At 34.7% G+C, this 26,038-nt stretch overlaps 1 protein-coding gene, 2 long non-coding RNA genes and 1 pseudogene across 3 annotated transcripts; 3 read left to right on the top strand and 1 right to left on the bottom strand.

The window, feature by feature from the left end:
• Window positions 1-2,257: 2,257 nt before the first annotated feature.
• Window positions 2,258-2,713, top strand: LOC128025668 (uncharacterized). The gene is made up of 3 exons (XR_008186193.1): window positions 2,258-2,321; window positions 2,407-2,498; window positions 2,597-2,713. It is a non-coding gene; the product is annotated as an uncharacterized LOC128025668 (long non-coding RNA).
• Window positions 2,714-3,320: 607 nt separating this feature from the next.
• Window positions 3,321-4,818, top strand: LOC128025616 (uncharacterized). Its single transcript, XR_008186190.1, has 3 exons — window positions 3,321-3,398; window positions 4,321-4,419; window positions 4,509-4,818. It is a non-coding gene; the product is annotated as an uncharacterized LOC128025616 (long non-coding RNA).
• A 2,039-nt stretch (window positions 4,819-6,857) lies between these two features.
• On the top strand, window positions 6,858-13,169 carry LOC128025651 (uncharacterized). Its single transcript, XM_052612137.1, has 13 exons — window positions 6,858-6,879; window positions 6,997-7,103; window positions 7,182-7,285; window positions 7,367-7,519; window positions 8,088-8,160; window positions 8,377-8,550; window positions 8,644-8,732; window positions 9,496-9,628; window positions 9,715-9,803; window positions 12,068-12,220; window positions 12,310-12,409; window positions 12,907-12,995; window positions 13,109-13,169. Exons 1-13 carry the CDS (start codon window positions 6,858-6,860, stop codon window positions 13,167-13,169), a joined length of 1,347 nt encoding a protein of 448 aa, XP_052468097.1.
• Window positions 13,170-19,386: 6,217 nt separating this feature from the next.
• Window positions 19,387-25,922, bottom strand: LOC128025650 (DNA cross-link repair 1A protein-like; annotated as a pseudogene).
• Between the last annotated feature and the right edge of the window lie 116 nt (window positions 25,923-26,038).

The raw sequence follows: 26,038 nt of genomic DNA, 5'->3' as shown, positions 1-26,038 counted from the left end.
GGATTTACTGCCACCGTAACCAGGACTATTGGAGCCAGTACCTACCCTGGGCAGAATACGCTCAGAACTCCCTCCAGCAATCTACCACCGGGCTCACCCCCTTCCAATGTGTCCTTGGATACCAACCTCCGCTCTTCCCATGGTCAGGTGAGCCCTCGCAGGTCCCAGCGGTAGATCACTGGTTCCGACAGAGCGAGAGGGTCTGGGACTCGGCTCACGTGCATCTCCAGCGGGCAGTGCGGAGGCATAAGGAGCAAGCGGACGCTCGTCGAGGACCCACGCCGCAATACCAACCTGGACAACAAGTCTGGCTCTCGACGAGGGACATCCGCCTCCGACTGCCCTGCCGTAAGCTGAGTCCCCGATACATCGGACCATTCACTATTGAACGGCAACTGAACGAAGTGACCTATAGACTCCAACTCCCTGCACAGTACCGTATCTCACCTTCATTCCATGTCTCACTCCTCAAACCCTTCACTGAACCTTTGTCTCCTCCATCCACAGAACCTGGTGATGATGCCGTACCTCCTCCTCCGGCCATCGAAGACGACAACGACATCTTCCGGGTGAGAGCTATCCTCGACTCTCAACGACGGGGTCCTCAACTGGAGTACCTTGTGGACTGGGAAAACTACGGCCCGGAGGAGCGTTGCTGGGTTAATCGTAACGACATCCTGGACCCCAGCCTTCTCACTGACTTTCATCAAGACCATCCAGACCGCCCCGCTCCCCGTGGCCGAGGTAGACCCCGTCGTCGCACAAGATCCCAGCCGTCAGGAGCCGCCCGTGGAGGAGGGGGTACTGTCACAGCCACACCTTCTACACTCCCGGAATCGGACACTTACGCCACACCCACTCGTCCCCAATCACCCGAATTCTGAACTCCTGTGCATCATCACCAGAACCACATATAAAGCCATCAGTCACCATCACTCATCGTCTGGCCTTGCACCGATCTCCTCACTTGCCTGAACGCCATTATTAAACCTACCTGAACTCTTGAACCCTCTTCATCCTCGTCAGTCTTCCTGTCCCCATCGTCTTCATCTGAGCACCATCTGGATCACCGTTCACCATAAGGGAAGTTGTGTTGTCACCGTTCTATCCACGTGTCAAGATTCACCTGTGTCTGAAACCTCTGATTCACATTAAACTACCTTATCACTGAATCCTCTGTGTCCTCGTCTGTGTCTGACAGTTAGACAAGCGTCTTTGACAGTTGCATTGCTTTTTTCCCATCTGCTGTAGAATTTTCAAAGGCAGAAATTTGTTCTGTGTAAACAGCGCCTATACAGATTTTCTTGCAGTTTACAGATGCATATGTAAATTGTGAGAAAAAATAAATAAAAAAAATAATAATAATAATATTTGATTCCCTACTAGCTCCATACATCAACTTTGGCTCAACCAATGGATTGATTTCAGGACGGGGCTTTCTGTTTTTATAACCAATGTCAGATGGGAGAAGTTCAGTTCAATGGTGGCAGAAATCACCTTAAATGTCAAATTATAATACTGCATCTGTGGCAACATGAATAATGTATGATATATTACAGAGTCTCCCATTATTGAAACAGTGAGTATAAACATTGGGTTTAAACTTACCAAATACTTCTTGACAAGTTTTTCTTGTTCGAGTACATAGCAAATATGTCTCAAATCACCACCTTCTTTGTGACATCACATCTAAGGTTTTTCACCCATGGTGTAAACTTCCTCATACGCACTGTACAGTTTTATCACAATTTGTTTTCTCACAGACAGGGAGCATCTATATCAGGTACAGAAACCATAATCAAATAATAATATTACAATCATTCTTATTAAATTAAAACAGCATGCCTTACTTAATAATTCTGATTGCTGCATTAGAAAGTGTACTGTTACATTATGTATGACAGCGTTAACAAATGCCAATTTAGATGATAAGTCACTATTTAGTATATATTTATTAACATATAATTTGAATAAATATTTCATATAAAACTATATTTACGTTGGTTGTCAATTTAAGGAATTGTTTTCTGTTTATTTATTTTTTCTTGTTTGTGCAATAGTATCTATTGTTCAGCACACACACAAGTATATTTCTGATGATTGCTGATGATTTTAAAGGCGTATACAGTACATCATGTGCAAAAACAGATCACACTATGAGCATACAGTGTAATTGTACAATTTAAGAGCATCTTGAGTTTCAAGACTTTGGCACTTGAAATCATTCATTAGGCTGAATATGCTGAAGTAAAAACTGCTTTTTCAGTTCTCAGGCTCACACAGACAGCATTCCATTACTTACCACTACTGGAAAATGGAAGGTGTGTTCTTCAAAGCACTGTGATGTTATGAAATTCTTAAACTTAACATGTGACTTCATTTTGGATATATTCTTTGTCTCTGCAGATAATAACTATGCATTTCACGTACATACAACCGAGGAAATATGGTCTGGATATCTTTACAAATCTCCCCCGGAGAATCAATTCAAGTCCCTGGTATGTTTCTCTGGAAGAGAGAAGTACATCAGCGAGTCGGTGAGACTCACTTTGCTAATTTCTCTCATTCTGTTTTCGTTTCCTTTCCTTTTTTGCAGAAATCATGGAAAAAGAGGTTTTTTGTTCTTCTAAAGCACAGAGACAACACATACCAACTTAAGTACTACAAAAACGAAGAGAAGGACAAACCACTGGGAGACATTGACTTGACTAAGTATGTCCATGCAATTGCACACTGCATGATTTATAACTATTCAGACTTCCTGTATCATATCATTAAACCCCAAAATCTGTCAAGTGTCAAGCAACCTCCCACAGTATCTTAAGAACAATCTGTATTATCTATTCAATATCATAGATTGTCTAGACAAACGTTCCTTCTATAATAAGTATTGCACACTGAGTCATTGTTTTTCTCTCTGTACTTTAGGGTCACATACGTGTCCTTGTCCCCCGAGAGGCATCCTATGTGCAAATGGATTGAAAAAAATTTCAGATGTTTTGCGTCATGTGTGATGTTTATTAAAGTTACAGAAAGAGACTATTTCCTTATAGGAGAAAACAGGTTTGTCAATGTGTTCGCCTTGTTAAGGGCAATGATCGTTATTGTTATTGTTGTTCTTTTTCATGGCATAAATTGAGTGGACATATTTTAGAAATATGCATACATTGTAAATATAAATTATAAATATACTTTTTTTTACGTTTGGTTTTAAAAAAGCACAACAGACAAGATATGATTCGAGTATACATTTAAATAGTCTCTAAAAGATGCAATGTAACATATTTTAACACATATTTTAACATTTAACACATTACAGTGGGGAGATGAACGGATGGTTCAATGCTTTATTTGGCATCTTAAATAATCATCTACACACTCTGTACCCTGATCTCAAGGTAATGTTTTTACATTTTTCACCTGGAAATCAATCTGTCTCAATCATTTTGTGCACAAATGTGCATTTCATACAAATTATTTCTTTAAGATGAATCATCTGAAATAATCATGTCGCACAGACATTTGACTCAAACGGACACGTGGGTGAACCTCGCAATCAGAAAATGACATTACGTCCCCTTGGAATTATAAGGTTCTGTCTGCATTCCGAGTAGTTTCGAGATTTTGAGCTTCAAAATTTTTGCATTCCGTTCGACTGTATAGATACAACTTTGTTGTTTATTTAAATAAAAAGTCCCAAAATGTACAGAACGTTAAAAACATATCACATAATATAAATAAGTTGTCTGAATAATTATATGTGAATAACTCAATTTTCACAAAAATGTCAGATAGAACCTTAATTCCAAGGGGACGAAAGTTGGCACATTGAACTGGCTGCTAAAAAATAGGTCTGGTTTGTGTTGCTTATAATTGTATTACAGGTTTTATGATCTTTAATGATGCTCATCTTTAGTACTTTATTTACTGGCCAATGAAAAGTTTTCCAACTATTTTTGAGAACATATGTTTTTTAAACACCTAAGAAGATTGACACAGTTTAGTCCCATTTAACTGTAATTTAAAACAATATTCAGCTCTTATAAACGATTTTGCAACCCTTACTGATTATATCAAACAAACTAAAAACAATCTGCCTATCATCTAGAGAGACAGAGAGAGAGAGAACAGGTTTGCTATTTTTAGAAACATTGCTTGTTGATATTGTAATGAGATTCATTTAACCCTTTACTGTCTCAGTTATTGTAACAAAACCAGTTCAATCCCTTTGACATATTTTGTTATTATTGAACTTCATTTGTAACTGTGCAATAATAAGACAAGAAAATAATCTCATTATCTATATTGTGCCAATGACAGAAAACTGAGTGGGGTCTACCAAAATATGATACACATGAGCTGCCATCATCTGTGACCCATGACCCCATCTATGTTTCTCAGATAAAACTGAAGAGTAAGGTAGATACATGCAAATAACACAAGAGGAAGTATACACTTTAAAACATAGACAAACTTTACTAATATTTTCACTCTCTTTTTGATTACAGGAGACTGAAATAACTCACGAAGATGACGACACAGATGAATAAAAACTCAGGCTTCATCCTCGATTCCAGCTTGAGCACTAACTGTCACAACAGACCAACCGCCTTGAAACAAGACTTAATTTAATGTATATTTGTTTTGTTGGTTTATTTTTTTACAGTTGAATAATATGCTGAATTAATTTCCAAATAACCGTAAAGTTGAACAGGATTCTTTATATGCTAATCATACATTTTGTTTCACTTGGCTTGCACTAAAGCAAAGAAAAATAATTCAAGTTTTCACAATAAGACCGCACTGGACACCTCTTGAACTGCTAAAGTCGTTTACAAAAATAATTTACAAAAATCATTTACAAAAATACATATACTGTACTGATTAAAGCTAATGGCAGAAAATTAGTGGCATATGTAAATATGTACTTAATTATACATTTAAAAATTACATTGTTAACAAATGTATGTTCTTATAAACGTCTTTAATGGGAAAAGTAGATCAAATTAAATGTAACTATATCATGTTTTAATGTGCACATTGGATTAAAATAGATTCCATGTTCTTTCAATGTAATTTTGTCTTTTAATAAAAGTTTTCTGGTATCAGTTTAATTTACTTCCAGTGTATGTTCTTCAGTGTATGTTTATTCCACAAACAAATGAAGTATTATATATTTTTGTTTATTTTAAATGATATAAATATCTAATATGTACCTACAATTTGTCCTCAAATCAGTTTATCTGTAGAATATATCTATATTTGTGCATTCTACATAGCAGATTAGATAAATCAGTGCCAGGTAGGACATTTTATTTATTTTTAGGCCAGGAACAAGAAAGTGCAACAATGAAACACATTCTCACACACCCATTATACACATTGTCGCTAATCAATGGTTTTGTCAGAGAGTGAGTTATTACACTGTTCACACCTCCTCAATGACACCATTTAACAGGGAGGTTCAATATTACATGCTCAGGGACCCTAACAAGGACTCTAGATTTCTTTTTATGTTTTACTTTTATTAAAAGTATTATCTTATTATTGCACATATTAGATCATTAGTTAAAGTTCATTCAAATACTTGACGATGTCATGGCATTTCATTTATTCATTTTATTTAGTAAAATACACTGTTTTTACTTAGACTGCCACACATTTATATAACCCTTAGAGACACATGTTAAATAGCAAGTCATAAAACCACCTGAACACTCCCAACCCCACCTCACCCTGAAAAGACCATGTTACACTTAGACAAAAAAAATCCAAGAGGCAATTATCATTAAACTATTTACTGAAATCAATCAGGATTTCCCCAAACAATCCCCAGCAGCACACAGGAAAAGAAAGAATTTTTTTTTTTTGGCACGGTAAATTATTAAGCCACCTCTTGCATTCCTAAGGGGAACATTGATCTTGTAGACGCATAAATAAATATAATCTAATAAATGGGAAAATTTCAAGATTCAACAGTCTGTTACACCGTACAATGAAATTCTTACTCTGTGAATCCTCTCACATAAGTTAAGGACATAAGAATAAAACACAATACATAAATTAAACAAACACAAGATTACTGAAAAGAAAGAGGCAAGAGACACAAGTGTAGCATTTATAAAGTGTTGCAATGTAAACAAGGAAGACATGCATGTGCAAAGACCTGCAGACTCATATGGACTCGCAAATGAAAAAGTGCATGTGTGTGTGTGCAAAATATGCAGAGGTAAGTCTTTTGTCTCTGATGTATTTGCATTATAATGTTCCAGATAGTGTATAAAACTATATGTGTGCATGTTTCTGTCACCGCTTACTGGATGTGCTTCAGAAACTACATTTATTTTTGTAGTATCGACTTTACCACAATGCCATGAACACGTTTGTCTGGTTTCCACAAACAAATAACAGACACAATCAAAGGGGAGGGATCCTAAACCTGAGCTCATATATTAGCAGAAACTCCTCCTTTTACCAGCATAATACTCTGACAAAACAAAGAACCTTTAGCTTCCTCTTTAACTGGCATCATAACATACACCTTGTGAGAGCTATAACTTTTCAAAGGACATTATTTTTACCGTAACACAAGGTAAAGCAATAATATTATTGAATATTGATGATTCTGCTTGGTGAGGCTTGTAGCATGTAAAGAAATCTGAGTTTAAAACATTCATGAAGATATCATGCAATGTTATTATATAACATATTATTATTTGATGTCCATTGCATTTTAATTGGTCTTGTGCTGACATTGCTTTTTTTTTTTTTTATTTATTTATAAATCACTGTAGTTTACTTAGAGTATAACTTAAAAAATGTCACATCTATTTTAGAACTAAAGGAACAACATCAGGATGTCCAATAAAAAGAAACCAAGTAAGTCTTAAAGATCTCTTGAAAAAAAAATTATAATCAAAAGACCATTTAAAAACTCAAATTAAACTGAGCAGCATCAATGAGTTTAATGTTGTTTCAATTATGTTTCTTCATCAGCAACTTCAACATTTTACAGTGAACCAGCGATGATGGAGGAACTGTACACTGGATACCTGCTCAAGTCCCCCCCTCTAACGGCCCTGACTAAAGGCATTGTACGTCTTGTATCGCATTTCATCTGAAGTTTGTCAAAGACAGTTCTTCTGTTTGTGAAACTTAGCAGTTTTATATATCTGTCACAGAAATCATGGAAGCGCCGTTTCTTTGTGCTCTGCAAAACACGTGAAGACTCCTACCATCTGACATATCATGCAAACAACGAAACAAAAGAGATCGACCTTTCTAAGTAAGGAAAAGACTGACAAAGTCATAAATAAATAAATAAAGTATTTTCACATTATACTGAGAAAGTCTTTCTGTTTTAAAGGATCAGCCAGCTGTTTATTGGCCCTGAGGCACATCAGAAGTGGGACTGGATCCAGAAACATTTCAAGTGTTCTCCATCCAGTGTGTTGTTCTTGAAAGTGGAAGACGACACACCAAAACACTCTAGAGACTATTTCCTAATTGGAGAAAACAGGTTTGCCATAATCATTTAGTTCATATTTCTCAATGCAATCACAGCATAGCTCCATGAAAGCCAGCATGATGCAGGCAAAAATCAAACAAACAAACAAATCAATATTTAAATCCTCAATGAAATCTAAATAAAGGTTTTATATTATTTCTGAGGCCATTTATATGTTAGTAGTGTAGCTTATACATTAGTAAATCGATACATTTAAAATAAATCCTTCAGAGTCAGTAAACTTTATCAGCATGACTAAGTATTTAGTATATTGCCAAAGCAGAATAAAAGAGAAAGATATTGTAAGTACAATAAAATAAAAATTAACTTTTGTGGTTCATCTCATCACATTTATTTAGAAATTAATTCAACATGTACTGAGCTGTAAATAAAATAAAGTAAAATACTGATTTCATGGAGTCTTTAAGCAGTCGCTTAATCATTCTGCTTTTTAAATGAGTTATACAGTACTGTATATACTTGAAATAGAATTCTAGAAATCTTTCATTTAAAAAAAAATCATTTTAAAACACCTGATGCAGTTTTCAACTAGTGTTAAATGTCTTACTATTGTTTTCAGTGATGACGTGGATGGTTGGCTCAATGCCATAGTCAAGGTAATGAAGATCCAGAGATCAGGAAATACCCTTCAGGTAAACATTAAAATAGCTTTATCTTTTCATGTATGCACATATAAACTACCTGTCAATTGTTGAACACAGCTACTGAATATTTTTTTCTTAAATAATAAATAGCAAAATGAAATATGTCCAAAATAGTATTGTTAAATTTATAAATTATTTTATATTAATCTATAACATATATACAAGCATTAAAGCATGCTCACATGAGTTACTTTTTTTCCACAGGACAACAGATTTAGATCAGCATCTGAACCTGTGAAGAGTTCTGAACCAAAGGTTGACTATCAGCCTAATGACAGACGGTCAGCACCTGAATTAATGTTAACTTACCCGTCACCGTCCAGCCATTATGACTATCCACGCAAACTCAGCGAACCTCCAGTACCAGTAACACCCAAGGTTTTACACATTTACACACACTTTCTTAAACATACCATATGAACATACTTGCTATTAAACTGAAAAAATAAAACTCAAACCTGTGTCTGGCAGATTCCAGTTATTGAACATAAAGATGAGAAGGATGAGATGCAGGATGAATCTGCAGAGGACAGCAGTGAATACATGTGCATGGCATCATTGTAAGTGTTTGAGGGCACTTTTCCTAGTGGAATGTAAACGTACTCTGTAAATCAAAGAAAAAATGTTGAGAGTTTAATTTTCATTTCATTTAATTTGCTGCACTAACCGAAAGAAAGCTGCTTTGTATAAGTGACTTCTGTGTGAGCCGTGACTCATACTGTACATCGCTAAGTTATTGACAATGGACCTTTTTACCAAATTATCACTAAAATAAATGTACCCTTAGCCGACATCTTTCTATGGTTTACTCTTATTTAACACTAATTTAACACTTTTTTTTCAGCACTTCTATTAATGGTCACGAGTCCTCTGTGTGCAATGGTGCAGTCAACCAGGATAAGGGCGATAAAAATAAATGGTAAATTTGGACTTGAATGCATCTTTTGAAAGAGCCACCAATGCATTTTCTGCTGAATGCATCTGAATCACGTCAACTTTCTTATTAGTGCATTATTCATAAAAGAGCTATATTTAGCATGAACATTTTGGCACCTGTTTGAATTTTATCAATGCATATTTCTATTCTGCAGTGAAACAAGCATACACATTGAGAAGGAGATCTGCGTTAGTCAAAATGATCTGAAAAACAGTGTGATCTTGACTCAGGCAGAGGGCAAACCATGGTATAACTCTCACTGATAATTCATTACAGTTATTAAAGTTTAATATGCATCTTATTCTGAAAACATTAACATGATTACAAATTAACAACTTACATTTTATTATGTTTCTCATTGTTGGTGTTCATCTTTTTCTCTCCAGTGTCTCTGACTGTCAGATGATGCAGAACTTGTGTCTCTTCCATAAGGGGGATCAGATCCTGGCCTTCAATGACCTGCTGATAGACACAGTAGAAGAGATACAGATGTACTTGAGAAGACTAAGCAAGAATGAGGTAAGATGACGATTCACAGTAAAATAATGTTATTTTTTTATCACTATTAAGGGAGCTATTATTAATGCTTCTGAAATTACATGCAGGTAAAACTCACTATTCGGCGGCTTATAGGATCCCAGCCTCTGCACTCTGAACCCTGCTCACATAATGAGGACATGAAACAAAATCACATGTGATTCATATCACCATCAAGATATTAGAAATACAGGCTGAAAACAAGGTGTTAATGAAGAACAGAAGAGGCAGTCAGGTTATCTAAAGTAACTTGTCCTCTTATGACTGTACATTAATCATGTAAATATGTGAAACAATGTGAATGTTAGATTCCCTAACAATGAATTGTAACTGAATGAAAGAAATGAGTAAGATTTAGACTGTATACATGAAACTAGTGGTTAAATTAGTTCACATCTGTTAATGTGAAGAACTAGAGTCAAGTATTCCTTTATAATAAGTATGAAGGTTAATTCACATTGAAAAATGCACAGTTCAAAACTGTTAATGGATTTTATCCTCTTTAAAAAGGCACTTTTTTTTACAATACTAACAGTAAGAGGTACTTTATATACTGTGTATATACAACTTTTCTGTCATTGTCAATTTTGTTTCGCAAAGCATTTATTCAACTATGTATTGCTCCTAGTCATTATGATTTGATTTAAATGTTTCATTCATTGTTTAGATTGCTGATTACTGAATATCATCTAGCCTACGTAATTTATGCATGAATTCTTCTGTAGAAAAAAAAACATATTTGCACACTGTTACAATGTGAAGTATTATTAAACTTTTGAAACATTTTTTTACAATGATGTGATGTTTTATAAATATACATACATTTTCAATATAATTAGAGAATACCTTCAAAGAACTTTTATTTTTATCATTTGTTTTACAAACAGTCAAACAGTTTTTAAATAGTCTCTGGTTTTTAAATAGCAGTATAACATATTTGTGTAGCCATTTTAAATAATCGTCCACACAGCTTATTGGATCCCATCATAATGTTTTGACATTTCTTACTTAAAAATGTGTCTCATGCACTTCATATATGCTATACAAATAATGTCTTTAAGCGGAGTCATCTGAATTATATTCTGTCACACATCCTTTGGCGCACCTCTGCAATCATAAATAGAAAATGAGCAGGTAGGTCACCACATAGTCATCTGCCTATTGTCTGGAGAAAAATAAATAAATAGAAAAAACAACAAGAGTACCCAAAAAAAAAAAAACAGGTGAAATATGGAGAATAAGAAAGCTACAAAAGCAAAAAAACTGAATTTAAAAAAAGAAGGATTATTAGTGTATACTGTATGTGTACATGTTTCTCAGCGTACTGCATGTGCATCAGAAGCTAAATGTCTTTTTGTATCTTTCCACAATACCTCAATGCTATGAACACGTTTGTCTGGTATGACAGAGATAATGGGAGGGATCTTAAACCTGGGCTCACATATAACCAGAACCAACTCTTTCCAGCATAACACTCTGGAAGAAACAAAAAGCATCTAGCATTGGGAGAACTGAATACCTTTCAGAGGACATTATTTTTACTGCGACACAAGGTAAGCTAATAATAATGTAGAATATGGCTACTGATGTGATGATTTTTCTTTGTGATGCTTGTAACATGAGAAAATATTGCTGATACTGTTTATCTGAGAAGTATAGTTTGAGATTAATTATTCAAAAGACGTAGTGCGATATAATTATATCACATAATATTATACACTTGAAATATGGTGAAGGATTCATTTCCACTGCATTGCAATTGCTTTGTGCTGCTGAAAGTTACATCACACTAAATATTATTTTACAAAATCATAAATCACTGTTGTTTACTTCTGTGTATCAGATATATGAGTGGCTTACAGTAAAATTACTTTAACATTTCATAACTATTTTAGAACTCAAGTTACGACATCAGGATGTCCAACAAGAAAACATGTTAAGTCTAAAATGTCTTATTAAAAGTGAAATAATCAAGGCTAAATAGAATTGAGCACTGTTTAATGCTGATTAGCTTTAATTATGTTTCTGCAGAAGCAGCTGCAAAAATGTACAATGAACCAGTGATGGAGGAACTGTACACTGGATACCTGCACAAGTCCCCCCCTCCAACGGCCCTGAATAAAACTACTGTACGTCTCACATTATAGTTTACTCTGAAACTGAAATATCTAAAGTCTGTCAAAGACAGTTCCTCTGTTTGCGAAAGCTAGCAGTTTTATATATCTGTCACAGAAATCATGGAAGCGTCGTTTCTTTGTGCTCTCCAAAACACGTGAAGACTCCTACCATCTGACATATCATGAAAACGAAAAGAGAGACAAGACTTTGGGAGAGATAGACCTTTCTAAGTAAGAAAAAGACTGTCTCATAAATATATACATAACGTATTTTCTATAATGAGAACGCCTTTGTGTTTTAAAGGATCAGCTTGCTGTTTATTGGCCCTGAGGCACATCAGAAGTGGGACTGGATCCAGAAAAACTTCAAGTGTTTTCCATCCAGTGTGCTGTTCTTAAAGGTGGAAGATGATACACTAAAACAAGCTAGAGAATATTTCCTCATTGGAGAAAACAGGTTTGCCTCCATTATTTTGAGCATATCTCTCATTTCTGGCATAACACAGTGCCATTAAAGTAATGTTAAAGGTTTTCTGGTGTTTTCAGGGATGAAGTGGAGGGTTTGCACACTGCCATAGACAAGGTAATGAAGATCCAGAAATCACAAAATAAACTGCAACATACAGATGCTTCTAACCTACAGAAGGTAAACAAACTTCTCTCTCCCTCTCTATCTTTACATATATGAATATACAAACTATCAGCTATATGTTTGAGCACCTACTGATACTTACTACTATTGCCTACATTTGAGAATAATAAAAAAACATAAAAAGAAATATGGCAATTATGCAGTAACCAAAAAAAAAAACTATTATTTTTGATCAGAGAGTCAATAAAAAAATCAGTCAAATGTATACAAAATCTTTTGAGAGGGGTGGATGCTCACATGCTTAAACTTTTCTACAGGACAAGAAATTTAGATCACGGTCTGTACCTGTGAGCGCTTTAGATCTAAAGTACAAGAGTTGGTCAACATCTGAATTAACTTCCCCACAACAATACAATCATCATGGCAATCCTCTCAAGCACAGCGAACCTCCAGTACCAGTAACACGCAAGATTTTACACATTTAAACACAGTTTCTTTCACATGTGCATATGACAAAATACACGAATAAAACTCAAACCTCTATCTGGCAGATTACAGTTATTGAGGAAAAAGATGCGAAGGAAGGGAAGCAGGATGAACCTCCAAGGGACAACAATGAATACATGACCATGGGATCAGTGTAAGTGTTAAAGAGCACTTTTTTCTTTTAACTGGCCTTGTGGAATGCACTGTAGATAAAATAATTTTCAGAGACACAGTTTCATTTAAATGTTCTGTGGTCTTTCTGATTAGGCAAATGGTGTTGGAAGGTGGCCAACAGGAGGAAGACACTGCATGCAAAAAGAAAACGTAATTTTGAAGTTTTTGATTCATTGTTATTTACCTCATGAGATTGCACTATTGTGTCAGTTATGCAAGATATGATAAATAATTAAAACACTGCAAAAAAAAAAATTATATATTTTTTTTTTCTTGCTGACCAGGTATGGTTTTGGATGAAAGTTGAAATGAAAGCAATCATTTGGCAAGGTTTTATCATACCTGAGAGATGCAATCATCGAGATATTTTACATCTGAAAAAGGATGTAGTCTAAGGTGGTTTGTTCAAATTAAAAAATCAAATCATATGGTAAAATGTTTGCAACAGACAATTCTCTGTATTCATATGTCAGTTTTACCAAGATCATGAGAGTTGTGGAAAAGCTACTAGTGCATTATTCTGCTTAATACACTTAGGACTGACAGTATCTCTTTTTTGAAAATCTGATGTTTTTACCCCAGTGAAGTCTATTCATATAGACTTATTATTAGTAGTCCGCATTTAATGTGGTTACATCCTTAATTTCACTTCTGGAAATACCATTAGCAGGGTGCTTCTCTCTTAGAGAAAATAACTACGGGGTGTATTAATGTGTCAGCTGTTGAGTAAAAGTCTATCCTTTCCTAATTAAAATCCTCAAATATATTTAGCAGTGTGGTTATGATAAACGTGGCGTTTGTACTTTTCTTACTGCTTTATAGTGAAACACACACACATGGTGAGAAGGAGATCTTGACACAGGAAGAAGGCAAACCATGGTACATCACTACAGCAAGATAATTAATGACAGGTCTTTACTAGAATTAATGTTATTATGAGTAGAAATGAACTACTTACAATGTATCATCTTCTCCAGTGTGTCTCAGTCGCGTCAGATTCAGGACTCAAGGGGAGATCAGATCCTGGCCACAGACGGAGTAAAAAATATTCAGAAATGCTTTAAAACTCTGAGCAAGAATGAGGTAAGATGATTAATCACAGTAAAATAATGTTGTTATTTTTTTCATCAATGTATTTCGAGACCTATAATTGAAGTTATATTACTGATTGAAGTTATATTACTGATATTACTTGCAGGCAGAACTCCTAGTTCAGCAGTATCCAAGCATCTTTCTGAACCCTGGCCACCACACATGAAACAAAATCTAACGCAAATTCTCTCATCCCCATAAAAAATATTCAAAATTTGTACACGTCTAAGGTCAAGGGGTCATTTGCACATATAGGTGGAAAACACGGCGCTACTGGGTAACCGAAGAGGCAATCCGGTTATCTAAAGTACCTTATTCTCTCTTGCATGTACATTAATCATCTAAATATGTATACAAATGGCAAATGTACATGAAATTGCATGTGCCGGTGACAGTGGGTACTATATTTGTTTGTTTAGAGAACAAGAGTCAAGTATTACTTCATAACAGGTTTGAGAGTTACTCCACAGTGAAAAACTAGTTTAACTGTTCGTATATTTTAAAGCAGCACTTTACTATTTATGTACATAAAACATTTCTGTCACTGTGTGTTCTTTATTTGTTTTGCAATGCATGTAACCAGTGACACGCTGCTCCCAATCATTATGCACTGGTTTAAATGTTCTCAATATGAAGAATTGTTACACTGTGAAATGTAATTAAACTTCCCATTTAACTGTTTCTGCCGTTTTTGTGTTTTGCTGTGCGCATGTGATTAAAATGCACATTAATGCATAAAACAGATTCACAGAATAAAATACAATTAATCATGCATACCTCATAACTCCCTCTATTGTTAAAACTGTTGTGTCTACAACCAAATTCACTCATATACAACACTCGGATGTTGTTTGCTACCCTGTTTTTACTTATTTATTTCTTTTATAATAAGTTTAGAATTTAGAACTTATGGATCTAACCAAAACTCCATCTACCCTTCCTATCACAGCTAAGAACAAAGACTTGCAGCTTCCTTCTAAACAACCACATTGGCTCAGAATGAAACCAGTTTTAGCACATTTTGTAAAAAGCAGAAGACAACTGATTTTTTACAAGTGCATTTGGCAATGGTTGCGGTGATGTTGCGGACTTGAAACTTCTCTTCCCATCATGGCCAAGAACAAAAAGTGTTTAGCCCTCGCAAAGCACACACACATCCCATCCACGCTGTGCATTGTAAATAATATAGTTTTAAATAATTGTGTTGGTAGTAAAACAAAACAAACCGGGCAAAATGTGATTAAGTTTAGAAACCAGGCATGTGATCAGCTAGAGCCTTTGTTGCCAACTTAGCAATTTTGTTGCTATATTCAGTAACTTTTTAGACCACCCTAGCAACAATTTAAGCTATTTAAAAAAAAGTTTGGTAACACTTTAGAAAAGATATATACCTATTAGTTGCTTATTAGCATGCACATTACTAAATTATTAGCCATGTATTATTGCTAATTAAGAACATACTAATGTTTTATTCTACTTTACCTTATTCAACATCCCTAATCCTATGCAATACCTAAACCTAACAACTACCTTGCTAACTATTAAGAATTAAGAATTTATTGAGAGAAATGTTGTAGTTAATAGTTAAAAAGTGTTACCTATTCTAAAGTCTTACTAAAAGTTTTTGCCAACTTTTAGCAACTTTTGTAAAGTGATTCAAATGATAAAAAAGGCACATATTTTCTACTAAATTACACAAAAAGGAAACCATACAGCTAGCCAGCCAAACAGCACATCAACATGAAGAGAGCTGGAGAAAGATGACTAACAGTACAAACATCAAATATGCATTAAGTTGCTAGTTCCAATTGGTCAATAAAATATGTACATTTATGATACAGCATGCTATTGTTCAGTTAGGTACACTGTAAGAAAAAAAGATGAAGAAACAATGAAAAGTTACTAGTCATTTTCTGCCAGGATGTTATCCTTTAAGTTGTAACCCTGTAACCTTAAAACACAAAATACAATGTGGAATTTTAAACAGGTATAACACCTGTGAAAAATAAATATGGATTGTTCTTTCATATTAACAGTATTGTATTTTTACAGACTTTTGTGTTGCATACCAATACACTGCTTGAAACTGTAATTGTTCAGAATGTGTGTTTTACACACACACACACACACATGCACACACACAAGTCCAGTGAGAGAGAACAAAGTCAATAGTTGTGGAACTCAAGGCTATTTTATTCACAACATGGGATGAAGTGATTCTTTTTTCTTTGTTAGCAATAATAACATTAGTTACTTGATGGAAAGGGTTGCCAGGGTTTCACAACAAAACCTGCCCAAAATGTATGCCCCTGGCACTAAATCCTAAAAATTTAGGAATGGAGCTAAATTCTGCAGAACAATGGTCACTGGCATGCAGGAAGACAACACTTGCATTTCATAAATAATTTTGCATACAAGCTACAGCATCCAATTTAACAGCAAAGACGATGTCTGGAATCTATTGAGGTGAACTTAAAATGTAAATAACAATCTCTATATCTCTATATTATATATTTCTATACATCAGATTCATTTTACCAAGTAAAATTTTGAAAGTTTGAAATTAAACCATTTATTGCTTAGCTAAAACTTGTGTTGCTCTGTTTTAGACATGGCAGTGAGTCTGCAGAAGCCTTTTCTATCTTAGTAGGTTATTTTTAATTGGAGAAAACAGGTCGGACAGGACTTTTCCAACTCCATCAAAAAAATGTAAACAAAAAAAATGCATTCTGCAATATTTGTATAAATTTGCATAGCATTGCATTATGCATTTAGCAAAAGCTTTTATCCAAAGCGACTTACAGTGCATTCAGGCTAACAGTTTTTACCTAACGTGTTCTCTAACCCACAACCTTGCACTGCTAATGCAATCCTCTGAAGATTAGACACTTTAGACACTGAGGATTGCAGTATTGATTACTGAATAATAATAAAAAAATAAATAATATTGAAATTGAGTTGTTTCAACCCAACTTTGGGTGAAATATGGATTAACCCAACTATTGGATTAAAAATGTAATTTAAAAATTTAACTCAACAGCTGAGTTAGTCCACATTTGACCCAAAGTTGGATTGAAATATCCCAGTATTTTTTAGTGTAATGATTTTCTTCAATATTACGGTTTATACTCTGTTTTGACCAAATAAATGCAGCCTTAGTGAGCAAAAGAGACTTCTTTCAAAATCATAAAAAAATCATACTCTTCCTGAACTTTTGAATGGTTGTGTCACTCTTGATTAATGAAAAATGTACATACTTAGTGAGATGATTCATAATGCAAAAAGGTGTTTCCTCATTCTCACTCATTGCTCCCGTCAGTGATGTCACAGAATGTTTTTTGAAAGATATAACTGATTGTCCACTGTCATTTTTAGCACTCAGCATTATCACTATTGCCAGTTGTTTTTTCCACATATTTTTATGTCATACTAATCATATTATAACCATAATTAGACTTTCATTGTCAAGCTTATCACCAATCCAAGCTGCATTAGTCCAGTCTTGCCTAACTAGTCTTGATTGATTGCGCTGATCACCCTTTTTTTAGCTTTTTAGCATACCAGAATAGAACTGTCATCTCTCGTCTGATCTGTAGCGCTTTTTTTTTCCTTTTATGGAGAAGAGTTAACAGAGCTCACATCAGGTGTTATAGGCATCCATGTGTCTACAGTGAACAGGTCTCTCTAATGGTGATTTATAAAACTGCATTGAGTTGTTGGAAATGACTTACTGTCTTTTGCTGTCAGTAAAGAAATGTGTATTTTGAAAAGAATAATTAAATAAACATCTAAAACTAATATTTCTCATCTTATTAAGAGTTCATGTACCGTATACACTGTTGTGTGACAACACTTTAGTCACTTTGCAAATGCAGTGCAAGAAAAAAAAAACATGCATGTTTTAGGTACAGTTTAATAAGCTGATTCTGACTGAGAGTGATGAATAAATCTTTGGTCTATTGTCTTAGTGCAAGTTGTTTCTTATAGTTTACTTATAAAGCATGAAATCAAGGCACTCATTATCACTCATCTAAGACCCTTGATGGAATATTAAAATATACTCTCAAATTAAATGGCCTTAAAAAGCCAAAAAAATATAAATATTTTACATATATGATATAAACAGAAATTAAGAAAAACAAGTCATATGTGCCATTCACATGGAAGTTTGAATGTGGTGGAATTTCACTAATCTATATTTGAATTGAATTTATGTAAATAACCACCTTGATCTGAGACATCAAGGAAAAGAATCAACATGCTTCGCCTTTGTCGTGTTTTCAAGTCATTGCCAGTAAGGACAGGGTAGTTTATGTGACCAAAAATCCTAAAATGTTTTCAGCAAAGGAAGGACACATAACCAGAAACTCCACCTTATTCAGCGAAAGTCTAAAATACAAGCGACCAACATAATCATGACTTTCATAATTGTGAAAACAGGACTGTGACACACACACAAGGAAATCCATTTATAATATACTGATCCAATGACTAAACTGATCTGATTTATTTGAGCACATTAAGAAATTATGGCTACACTACTACTTATATATATATATTTTTGGCAATCTGCATTTTTCTTTGGTTTAAAGAATTAGACTGAAGATCACCCACCTATATGACTATGAAACAGGAGGTTTACTCACAATAAAAACTTTGTTTTGGTTTTCCGAATATTAATATTCCTAGTTTGGATCATGGTAATGAGCTGACTCACGCAGAACTGTACAATTAAAGAGAACATTCAAATGTTATTCTGCCATCATTTACTCACCTTCATATAATTTCAAAACATATATGACTTGTTATTTTCTGTGGAACACAAAAGAAGATATTTTAGAGAGTGTGTCAACTGATTCTTTGTTTATATATACAGTACATATATATTGTTCAACATATATAACAATATGTATGTAATTATGACTCTTATTACAAAGGCAAGTCAGAAATATTTTTGCAACCTTATACCTGAGACTTACATCATAATTTTTAATTGTCTTAAACAGTTACAGTTTTACCTTAAAAAAAAAAAATCAGCACCCTCATCTAGTTCATGCAAGTTTTTGTTATTTATTTTTTTAATTATTATTTTTTTTAATAAAAAATCTAAAAAAAAATTGAGCCAGTGGTGTAACCTCAAAATAAAAGAGCAAGACTCTCCTGGTTCAGCCCAACATGATGAAAATAAGACAAACTACAAATACTACCTCTTATGTTTAGTTTAGCCGCCACATTTCTTTTCCTCTCCTAGTGTATCTAAATGTGGGGAAATTCAGGTTTCATGTCTGTCCCACAAGGGAGATCAGATCCTGGCTGTCCAGGACCTGTTGACAGACACATACCTAAGAAGACTCAGGAAGAGCGAGGTAGTCATGAGTCAAAGTACAAGAATGATATTGTAAATGTATTCAGAGCTAAAATATGTCTATGGTTGAACTTACATGTTTTTGCTCTTGCTCCAGATTAAACTGAGCGTTCGAAGGCTCCAGACTCCATTCCTCTACATTCGGAACCCTGCTGAGGACAAAAACAGAAACCCATGTTGTGCTACTCTTCTTCTTCTTAATCCCTTCAATTCTCTTTTATCAAGGTGAACATTTATAATACATTTTTTCTATATGTTGAAGAGAACTAATCTTGCAAACAGTAGACAGTCATGTAAAACAACATGAGCTCATGAAAGTGCTCCAATGTAGTATAACTTCCAGTCTCTCTTTTGGTGATTTCTAAATGCTTCACTGGTATTTAGGATGTGTTAGTGCCTGTTCATACAGGCTGAAAGTATCGCTTTTCACACAACCCTCGAGAATTTACAGCTTATTAACAGTAAAAAAAATATTTAAAAAAAAATTGCTCTTGTTAATGTTTAAGTTTGCTGAGCTATTGTCTAAAAAAAAAGTTATCAAAGGAATGACTTGCTTTAATTGTCTTTTTGCACTATTCTGTACATTTAGTTTAATAGAACTTTCCTATAGCGGTAAATAAATGTTAGCATTACAGATAGTCTGAGCAGTATTTGACTGATCATCTTTAAACCTGTGAATCTGTGAACTGAAATTGCATTTAACTGCAGTATATTTTGTAGCCACATGGTGTCACACTAACACAAACTGAATTACATTAAAACATAATCCAATATTAATCTTGTATTCTTATAACCTGAATTCTTATTGCTCCTGTATAGCCAATACATTCACATCTAGGTATCTTTTATTGCAATAATTTGGCAAAGAATGTGTTTTTATAAACTAACGGCTACTTTTTGTCAAGTTGGTAGCAAATCCAAATGTTTTTGTTGTTGTTGTCTTGTTTTTGTTTTTTTTAAATGAAATGAAGTTCAGATATTATAATGTAATAAATACATTACAAAAAAATTGACACTTCAGCATTTAAGTGACTTTTCTTATGAAAAATATATCATCTTGTACATGCATAAATATGAGATAAAAATGTGATTCAGAGAACAAGATCATTAATGAAACAAGTGTAGAGTGGATACAATTTATTTCCTTTGGAAACACTTTAATATGTAAAAAATAAAAGAAAAAAATAAAAGAAAAGTGAAAATGTGGTTCATAAAAGGGAAGCCATTCATAAAAGGCAACACTATTAACCATCACACAACCAGCACTTAAAAAGGCAGGCTGGAAAAAATATATTTTTTCAAATTTGAAAAGTCAGTGCAAAACTCTTAAATTTGAAATGGTCCACTGAGTAATACTAGCCCAATCAATAAAGGACTGTTCGGCCAAAGGTTTGATTGTGGATGTCAAATACTTTATTGCCTTGTTCCACCGCTTGGGTTTCTCAGGCACATGACGTTGTGCTGAGGTTTCTAGGTTCAGTCTGCCTCTCACAAAAGATGCCCTCCATGGCTTTCCTGCTCCTCCAGCTGCCCACATTCACCATTAGAATGATCTTTTTCGGCTGCAGTCACTGCACAAAACACTTCAGCTCGAGAAAACTACTGTTCTCACTGTAGGGAATATACCTAGAACAGATAAGTGTAGAGTAGGATAGTATCTCTCAAAATCTTTTACATGCTGGGAAAATCTCCTCATATCATAATCTCCTTGCCACCATCAAAAGTCTGTAAACCAACCATGATAATAATTATTTCACAATTATATAGTGTCTTTGTGTACAAATTTCCATTAATTCCTATGCTGGACATCTCAGATTCCAGTGGAGCTTGTGAAATGAGATGCATCTACTGCTTGAGGCAGCACCTGGTTGGGCTACAGACCGCTGATATCATGAAATTAAAACCCTGGGCTTGCAAATCCTGGCATCTTGAGTTTTTCTCTGGGTCAAATCACATCTGCTGAATCTGTTAATACAGGGCATGCTGTTTTTAGCCTGAAACGACATTCAGCATTTCTAACTGCAGGAAGGGAGAAAAATCAATATAATGTGATTACATTCCACATATAAAGCCATTAGGTATAATCTTGTCAGTTAGTGGAACAGAATGACAAGGCTGTGTGTTGTGTCTACACTGAGAATCTATAGTTCTATGGAAGGCAATCCTCTTTAAGATCTTATTAAGGAAGGGATGGTGTGACAGATAGCAATAAAAAGATAGCATGTTTTCCGGCATTTTTGTTTTATTGGTATAGACCTACCATTAAGCAAAATGGAGCAAACCTATTAAAGTGCCATAAAACTGTCCATCATAAATGCAAGCAAATTAAGCAATATGATAAGGTGTTTTTTTTTTTTTTTTTAAAAAGTCTTATTTCCATTTTGATTTAAAAGGATAACAAAAATACAAACTCATTCATCAGACAAAATAGAGGGTATTTTTTTTTCCTCTTATCAATCAAAATGCAAAAACACCCCAATTTGGTTTACATCTGCTTCCCTTGATTGGGGCTTGCAATTTAAGTTTCACGTGAAATGACCCAATTTTCTAAAAATGTTAGAAGTCAGTGCAGCCCTACATGTGCACTACTGGCTGATTTTGCCAAAAACCTTTCTTGTTAATGTCAACAACCCAGACATATTACAGGCAGACTCATATTTCAATTGTATTGTAATATCTGCACTTAAACACTTGCTATAGTGAATCAGTTAAGTAAAATCATTATATTATCTGTTCATAATCTAAACTGACACATACTGTACCGTTTTAAATAAATTAATACTTTTATTTAGAAAGAATGAATTAAATTGAGCAAGTGACAGCAAAGATTTCAAAAGGCTGTTCATTTGAACTAATCTATTCAAATTATTCCAGTTTACACCAAAATATTAAGTAACATTTTTGAGATTTTACTTCGGATTTAAGAATCAATATTGTTTTGTAAAAATTAGAATCAATTAAAATTGATAAAAACTCAAGAGAGAGACTTTCAAAAAACAAACTTACTGACCCACAACTACTGAATGGTAGTATATGTAGCAAAACTTAGGACGCCAAATGATGCCACATTGCAATCAACTTCTTTCTTTCAATTTACACTTGTCAATGTCGCTGCAAAAGAAAATGAGATGCAATCTACAATTAACCTTGCCCTGAAATCTTCCTCCTTCCTGTAATGGCCATTTAAACACTATTCTCATTGGGAACAACTGTAAAATTGCTCTAAATCAACATTTACATTTTCACTTATAGTGGTTCAGGGCACATCATCTGACTAATCTTTATTATCTGCAACTGTCTCATTAGAATTTACTTTTAGTCAGACTCAATCAGTGCTTCCGCTGCCAGAACTGCTGTGCCGGCACTTTGTCTCTGTAATTAGAATTGTAATTTTTTTCCTCCTACATTAGCATAAATGCGCTATACAGGAAGCTCAAAGATGACAAAGAATGCTGCATGAATTTTAAACACCAAATTTAATAAGTAAACATAGCCTCATTGATTGTGTTAAGCATTGTGAGCTTTTTTTATACACTTATGAACTCAAACAACAAAAATTTGCATATGATACAAATTGCATTTCATGATGTATAACTTAGAGATATGACAAACAAGCTGCAGAAGTTTTAATTGTAGTATATCTCACTTTGAAATTAAGCTGCATCTTATGAAGTACATGCACCTGGGCCACCTGCCAGTGATGCTCCGGCCATTCTCCTCTGACTCCACATAGTGTTAAACTTATCCTTGGACAAACACATTTTAGAGCCCAACATTTCCGATACAGCTAAAGGGAACAAGTGGGACAGGTAAAAAAAAAAAAATAAATAAATAAAAAACACAAAATAAGTTTATATATCTCTAAATACATAAGAAGGGAGGAATGTAAAGTACTCTTTTGGGATTTGGAAGGAAGTTGCAATCCATTGAGAGAGATTAAGAGAGATTTAATTTTAACAGTCCACAGTCAGCGGGACACTGTGTAATCAGAGCTTTAAAAGTAAATGGGATCGAGACATTAATCATGGATGCATTCTTTTAACACAAACAGGAAGCCAATCAGACAAACTGTGGAACAGGAACTATTTCAAAGTCAAGTCTTTTAAACTCTTATTTTATATGAGCTTCATTCATGAGTGAGTATGACGGTCCAAGATAAAAGAAAAGCAAATAATCTGTTGTTTCAAGACCGGGTGAAGTAGCACAAGCCTACAGAGGTCTGGCCAAAGCAGGACAACATTCCTCACTGACCTAGAAAGACCTTTTCTTTCCCAACTGCTTAGATGTCACGAACCACGAGTGTACGAGGGTTTAGTGTGACCCGTTCAAAAGCTTACAGCAAAGGTGATGACTTCCTGTTGAGTGGGAAAGGTATACTCAAAACTGCAATACCAATTGAGGATAATTTTTCTCAATATAATTAATATAGGATAATTAATCTCAACCTTATTTCGGTTAATGTGATCAAAAGGTCAGCAGAGAAATAAGAGATCAAAAAGTAGCTTTGTTAGTGGGGAACTCACGTTGTGTCCAGGTAGAGGGTCTGTGTCCTGAGACCCTGCAGCTCTGGGTAGCGCTCCATGGACGGATCAGCCCGGAAGTCACCTGTGTGGAGTACCATCTGGCCATCTGGCAGAACAAATAGCAACATGGCTGCCCCAGGACAGCTGAGGGGGAAAACAGTATTGTTATTAAGGTCTTGTTATTTTGTATAAACACAGGGACCTGTAATAAAGAAATAAAATTGGTTTAGAATGTTTATTAGTTAGAGGATACACTGACTGATTAGCATCCAGGAGAATGACCTTCACTCTTTGCGCCATACACTCTGTGTTCATTGGGAGAACATGAACATACTGCTCGTCAACCTTCAGCTTGCTTTTCACCAGGTTACCAGTTATCTACAATGATTAAAACCAGTAAGTCATGAAAACCATGATTCAGTCAAGAGCAAACCAGTCCTCCCTGACACAATCGTTGCGAAAAAAATTCTTCATTGGCATTTTGCTTTCCTCGTTTGTTCTTCCATTTTCCATCTCTGTCTTGACCCTTAGATTTAACTGACATGTAAATTTGTTATATTTTATGTCAATGTGCTGATAATTCTGATTTAATGCCACATTTCTGAAACCAAAAATTAATTATTTCATGATTTACTTACTCTTATGTTTTCCCAAAATGTAATGGCCTTCTCTCTTGTGTGAAACATAATAGAAGATAGTAAAGTGTGTGTGTGTGTGTGTGTGTGTGTGTGTGTGTGTTTACAATTGAAGTCAATGGTCTTTGTTGTTCCTGTGCTGTTTTTATCCAATCCTCTGTTGTGTTTCAAATAAGAAAGAAATGAATAAAGGATAGGATGAACATGAGGATGAGTAAATAATGACAGAATTTTTATTTTTGGGTGAACTATCCCTTCAGTTTACTGGGAGAGAACTTTTCATTGTGAATGTTGGAGGATTTCTATATAGTAAATTGAACTCTTTAGTTCAGTGCTTGGGCTCCTTGGGATCTCCATCTGTTGCTCTTCCTCTCTTCCATCTTTTCTGCCTCTTTTCTTTCCTTCTGTTTGTGTGGGCCGTTTCATATACCATCTTCTGCAGCAGGCAAGACACTGGACACTTCAGATGGAGCTTTGCTCTTCCTACGCTGTCTACCCTGGAGCTTAGCGTCTTCCCCCTGAGCTTCTGAAATCCTCGCTCTCCTAGACCCTTGCTGATCTGCCTCTCTAACGGTTGCCTTCACTTCCTCCACAGCCTTTTTATCATTCAATGGCTTCAAGCCAAAAAACACCCCAATGTCTGTTTGCTTTATTCCAGAGGGACCTGCTGTAGTCTGAGTTCTCATAGGAGCCATAGATGGCGTATTTTGAGATAAAGCTGTTTGGGTGTGGAAGACAACTTATGGCTTATGTAACTGTTGTCACATACAGGATTAGATACACGGTCACGAAGATGATCTAATATCAAACTTTGAGGTGACTGTAGCTGGGAGTTTGGATCGTCAGGATTTGTTGTGGAGTGTTTTCCCAGTGATTGAGGTCCATGTTTAAATGTTCTATCAGGAACACCTGTGTAACTGAAAGTAGTCAGGTGATCAGAGTGTTTCATGTTCCCTGTTTCATATTGGTCCAGCATATTGTAGAACAGACCATCATCTTCATAACTGAACAGTTTAAGAGAATCGTCATCAACCTCATTTTCACCTTCCTGCAAAGTGAAAATCTATATTAGTTTTTTTTAATATCTTATTTAATGTCTTAGAGCGCAAAGAAGTCCGTATAATTCAGGGGGGAATAATCATCCTGAAAGTATAAACCTTTAAGAAAGGCTGTAAAAGAATTTAAAAACAAAACCAGTTCATTTTACATAAATCCTACGATTATCTTTCAATACATTTACGCGCCAATGTTGAAAGCATATTTATTTTCACATCGATGTTCGCATTTTCCATAATGAAAGTCATTTTAGATTAGATGTAGGTCGTTTATTTAACATTTATATTTTAATTTTTTTAATAATATAACAAATATGTTAACTACTCGCAAAACGAGTTTATTTTGTTCAGGC

This window comes from Carassius gibelio, chromosome A12 (assembly GCF_023724105.1).
Source record: "Carassius gibelio isolate Cgi1373 ecotype wild population from Czech Republic chromosome A12, carGib1.2-hapl.c, whole genome shotgun sequence".
Taxonomy (NCBI): domain Eukaryota; kingdom Metazoa; phylum Chordata; class Actinopteri; order Cypriniformes; family Cyprinidae; genus Carassius; species Carassius gibelio.
This window is presented reverse-complemented; position numbering and strand designations above follow the sequence as displayed.

Excerpts from the sequence above, each read along its gene's own strand:
- LOC128025651 (XM_052612137.1), top strand. The coding sequence starts at position 6,858 with ATGTCCAATAAAAAGAAACCAA. Across the intron at positions 7,286-7,366 it reads AAAGAGATCGACCTTTCTAA|GATCAGCCAGCTGTTTATTG; the intron begins GTAAGGAAAAGA and ends TCTGTTTTAAAG. Across the intron at positions 8,551-8,643 it reads CAGTACCAGTAACACCCAAG|ATTCCAGTTATTGAACATAA; the intron begins GTTTTACACATT and ends TGTGTCTGGCAG.